A 5537-nucleotide genomic window follows, 5' to 3' on the forward strand; every position below is an offset into this window, starting at 1 on the left:
TGGTGACTCGAATAATAATAATATATATATATATATATATATATATATACTTAAATGTATGTATTGTGTGTGTGAGTGTGTATATGTATATATATATATATATAACACATATATTTGTACATATATATTCATATATATAGATAGATATATATAAATATATATATATATATATATATTTATAGTATTAGTATTAGTTTTTATAGTTTTATATTGATCTTCTCCAACTAACAATTGTAAGTTCACGTATGGAAGTCTTAGTATTAATTGATGTGCATCTTTAGCGACGGCGATGAAGGTAAATATTCTAAGGCGTGAGAGGGCATTCTTTAAAAGTATCAAGATGGATCGTGCTAAAAGCACAAGTGAATCTTGTGTTTACATTTCAATTTATGGGTTTACAGATATGAGAGGATGGCAAGTGTTTTGAAAAAGGGTCTATAGGGTTTAGGATTTAAGGTATTTGAACTACGCCTTCCGAAAGACCCTTTTTTCTTCCCCTTTTCCCCTCTTGAATTTTAAATAATCAAAAGTCGCTCGCTTCGCTCGCTCCCGACCCGACATATTCAAAGAATCGGATTTTTTAAAACCGTCACGGGCGTTTTTTGGCGACGGACAAAAAATCGGCGATAAATAATGTCGGAAGGGACAAAAGCTTCCCCTTTCAAAATTATTTTTTACACCATATGTTCTTAGCCTTCTAAATTTTAAACAATATGTTCCTTCTTTTATTTTTTGCTTTTTGTTTCAAAAGAATCAATATAAAAATGCTTTACTGAATGTAAAACTACAAATGTCTCGTATTATATTTCATCATGACCCTCTCTCTCTCTGTGTCAGCTCTCTCTCTCTAGCTTCTACTCTCTCTATAGAGAGAGTAGAGAAAATATATAAGAATATATAAATAGTAGGCCGAACGTACGACGAACATGTAGTATTTTAAAATATTTACATAAAATACTCACCACAAGTCGACAACTCATACTTTACTGATTGAGACAGAGAAACGATGGCAGACGATGGCACGAGAAGGGCCACACATGCTGGCTCATGGTACAGCAAAGACGGTACGCTCTTCATTGTTCATATGCGATTACCACCCTTCATGGTTTATGTGTGATTACCACCCTTCATGGTTCATGTGTGATTACCACTCTCATGCGTATAAGTCTTTTGCTATACGTGCTGAAGTGTATGCTACATGTGTTTAAGTCTGTGCGACTGTTTAAGTCTATTGCTACATCTTTATGTATGTTGCTATATGTGTTGAAGTCTATTGCTATATGTGTTTAAGTCTATTGCTACATGTGTTTAATTCTATTGATATCCGTGCTAAAGTCTATGCTATACGTGTTGTAGTCTACTTGGCCAGCTAACTTTGACTACCTACGCAAATCCTAAATCGGCGTGATCTCCGTATGACGGGGTTTAAGCTCGTAGTAGGCTGTATCTTGTATTCACTTGGAAGAATATTAACTAACGCATACAGTATATACAGAGAACCCTTGTAGCTTAATATACATACATATTTCAATCCGTTCATGCATACAAGTATTAGTCAATATATACATGTGCGTATATGTCAATACATATATACAATCATGCAGTTATGTGTATCCACTAGCCCAGGAAATTGAGCGCATTTGTTTGGTTTGCGTGATATTCCCAGTCTACCTCCAGCCGTAGTGTCAAGGTCTAACTCTGTGTGTCATAGCCCACTGCACCATAACACTCACATGTCACTCTGTGGGTCTCTCCGTAGCGCGCGAGTTGAACTCGCAGCTGAGTGCGTGGCTGGATGCCGTGGCGGAACATCACACTCCTGCGCGAATCATCATTGCCCCTCATGCAGGTTACACGTACTGTGGAGATACCGCCGCATACGCTTACGCACAGATCGATCCCAGCACAACGTATGTGGTTGTGTGTTTTGTATGTTCCATGTGTGTCGTATGTTGTATATCTGCAGTATATTGAATGGGCGTAGAATATCGAATGTGCGTAGTATATTGTATAAGCGTTGTGTATTGAATGTGTGTAGTTTATTATAGATGTGTAGTATATTGTATGTGCGTATTGTATTGCATGTGTGTATAATATTATAATTGCGTGGTTTTTTGAATGTGCGTAGTATATTATATAAGCGTAGTGAATTGAATGTGTGTAGTATATTATAGATGTGTGGTATATTGTATTACACGTGTTTTATATTAGTGTGCGTAGTATATTATGTAAGCGAAGTGTATTGAATTTTTGTAGTATATTATATATGTGTAGTATATTGTATTGCACGTGTGTATTATATTATAATTGCGTGGTTTTTTGAATGTGCGTAGTATGCTCCATGTTTGAATGTGCATCGTATATTGCGCACTGCAGTGTCTTGCATTGCTTCAGAATAGAGCCGCCTCGCGTGGATGGCTAATTACCAGTTGTGTGGCGTGTGCTGGCTGTTTGTTCCATGCAGCAAGCGCGTGTTTATCCTGGGGCCATCGCATCGTGCGTACTTTGACTGCTGCGCCCTGCCTGTGTTTGAGGAATACGCCACTCCTTTGGGCAACATAACTCTGGACACCGAAGGTACCTTTAGACTCAGCCATCACGTCTGCTCTGTTGTGTGCTATTTTTAGACTCAGCTATCTCGTCTGCTCTGCTGTGTGCTATTTTTAGACTCAGCTATCTCGTCTGCTCTGCTGTGTGCTATTTTTAGACTCAGCCATCTCGACTGCTGTGCTGTGTGCTATTCTTAGACTCAGCCATCTCGACTGCTCTGTTGTGCGCTATTTTTAGACTCAGCCATCTCGTCTGCTCTGTTGTATGCTATTTTAGACTCAGCCATCTCGTCTGCTCTGTTGTGTGCTATTTTTAGACTCAGCCATCTCATCGGCTGTGTTGTGTTTGGTAGAGGTTAGACACTTTCTTGAGTTGTGTGCTGTTCGCACGAGCACTTCTCACATATCTTTTCGATTGCTTGTCGTTCATGTGTTTGTTAACTTCTCTAAATGGAAGTAATTTGATGAGTTGTTCATTGTATGGATTGTGATTTCCTGACAGATTTAAATCGTTTGGGTCGTATGTGGCGATTCTGGGATCGAGATGCTTGTTGTGTGCTCTGGTGTCGGCGCACTCACCTCTGTATGATTGAACATGACCGTAGTCGTAGCAACGCATTGCAACGTAGTGCTTTCAATCAGCGACTCTTTCATTTAAATCCCGTGTCCTTGGCCACACTAGCACATACTGACAGGTGAGACTACATGCACACTCCGCATGACCTTCCATTGCAGTGCTGCAGGAGTTGAGGGCGTCAGGCGACTTCAAAGTGATGTCCCAAAAAGTAGACGAGGTGGAGCACAGCATTGAGATGCAACTGCCGTATCTGCAGAAGATAATGAAAGGGTGAGCTTCCACGTGTGATACCGCTGCTTTTTCACTTGTCAAGTTGTTGATATTTAATTTGGAAAATCGGGTTAGGACCAATGAGCCGAATCTCTGTAGAATATTGGGTGTTCCCAAATAAATAATAAATGGATCTACTTTGTATTACTGAGTGCGAAATCAACGTAGGTATATAGCTTTGGATTTAGAAAGGAGAGTGTTTAGTGGTTTAGAGTTTTTAGGGTTTCATAGGTGTTGCCTTTAGACGTGAGCTCCTAAAGTAGCACGCCATTGCAGATCTCATGAGAATGACGGATGGTCAATTCTTTTTTTGATGATCAATTGAAGCCTCCAGGCTTTCCACGTAGTCCACTCAGTGCGCCACATGCAATACAGTGTGACCCAACACCACGTGCCACTGTCAGGAGCCAAAGAAATCCGGAAGTTAGTCTTTGTCGTAAATACCCTGCATAAAGCTAATCTCAAAACCCTACCTACATCTTTAAATAATTGTCTACCTACATCATAAATGATTGTCTGCTTACGTCTGTAAAATGATTGTCTACCTACATCTGTAAAGGATTGTCTACCTACATCTGTAAAGGATTGCCTACCTACATCTTTAAATGATTGTCTACCTACATCTTTGAATGATTGTGGGTGTTTTGACTAAATCGCCTTACGCCTTTCTCGCTGTGCGCGCAGCCAACAATACACAGTGATACCTGTGCTGGTGGGGCAAATAGACCCAACGCAAGCATCCCACTATGGCCAACTGCTGGCAACGTATCTGACAGACCCCGCGACAGTATGCATTGTCTCGACTGATTTCTGCCATTGGTAGGTAGCTCTCATCGTATTCACTGGTCACTGGCTCTCATTGCGTTTACTGGTAGGTAGCTCTCATTGCGTTCACTGTCAGATAGCTCTCATTGCGTTCACTGATAGGTAGCTCTCATTGCGTTCACTGGTAGGTAGCTCTCATTGCGTTCACTGGTAGGTAGCTCTCATTGCGTTTACTGGTAGGTAGCTCTCATTGCGTTCACTGTCAGATAGCTTTCATTGCGTTCACTGATAGGTAGCTCTCATTGCGTTCACTGGTAGGTAGCTCTCGTTGCGTTCTTATCTGTGCGCAACCCTTTACTGAAAAGCACTGGTGCGATAGCTGAGCACTCGCATTGTGAGAATGTTTAAACAATCTCCACTGACACATGAAGAGCACACATGACAAGTACGCCCGCTGGGCAGGACGCCAGGTTCAATGCTGCTGGATTGCGAACTAAAGGTGCACATGAGCCCTTTTTTGTTCAATTACGGGTGCAGACATAATTTTTTTTGTTGAATTTTGGATACTCGAACTATACATGCGCAAACAGGGGCGCACACTTTGACCACCGCCCGGTGGATAAAAAGTACGCGGAAATACACCTGAGCATCGAGGCCACAGACAGATTGGGAATGACACTGATAGAGCACAAGGACACCCAAGGATTCGAAGACTACCTGCACCGAACAGGCAATACTATCTGTGGCCGCTATCCGCTGCAAGTCATGCTGCATGTAAGTTGTGTGTTTCTTCTGCCACACTGACACTGACACGGCGCACTATTTATCCCCACGCGTTAAAACGGAATAGTGCACTATGTACGTAACGCGCATATCTGAAACAATATATTCTTAATATTGGCGCGGAGAAACGTTTTAGCTTGATTTCACTATGGAGAGTAATTTATTTCTTTTTTAATGACAGGCTGTGTCGGCGCTAGAGAGAAGCTCAGACCCTGTGGAGGTGCGGGTGAAGTTCCTTGCGTACTCGCAGTCAAGCAAAGTTGAGACGAGGAGTGACTCATCCGTGAGCTATGCAGCTGGGTCGGCTACTTGGAAGACCTCCACATCATTAGCCAATCACTGTGCACATCATTAGCCAATCACTGTGCACATCATAAGCCAATCACTGTGCACATCATAAGCCAATCACTGTGCACATCATAAGTCAATCACTGTGCACATCATAGGCCAATCACTGTGCACATCATAGGCCAATCACTGTGCACATCATAGGCCAATCACTGTGCACATCATAAGCCAATCACTGTGTACATCATAAGCCAAGCACTGTGCACACCATAAGCCAATCACTGTGCACACTACAAGCCAATCAC

General features: G+C 41.7%; 1 protein-coding gene across 1 annotated transcript; it reads left to right on the top strand.

The window, feature by feature from the left end:
- Positions 1-938: 938 nt before the first annotated feature.
- SARC_05266 (hypothetical protein) lies at positions 939-5312 on the top strand. Its single transcript, XM_014300878.1, has 7 exons — positions 939-1064; positions 1760-1910; positions 2465-2577; positions 3285-3396; positions 4081-4215; positions 4752-4935; positions 5126-5312. Exons 1-7 carry the CDS (start codon positions 1007-1009, stop codon positions 5297-5299), a joined length of 927 nt encoding a protein of 308 aa, XP_014156353.1. The 5' UTR covers positions 939-1006; the 3' UTR covers positions 5300-5312.
- The last annotated feature ends 225 nt before the right edge of the window (positions 5313-5537 follow it).

This window comes from Sphaeroforma arctica (assembly GCF_001186125.1).
Source record: "Sphaeroforma arctica JP610 unplaced genomic scaffold supercont1.330, whole genome shotgun sequence".
In the NCBI taxonomy this organism is placed as follows: Eukaryota; class Ichthyosporea; order Ichthyophonida; genus Sphaeroforma; species Sphaeroforma arctica.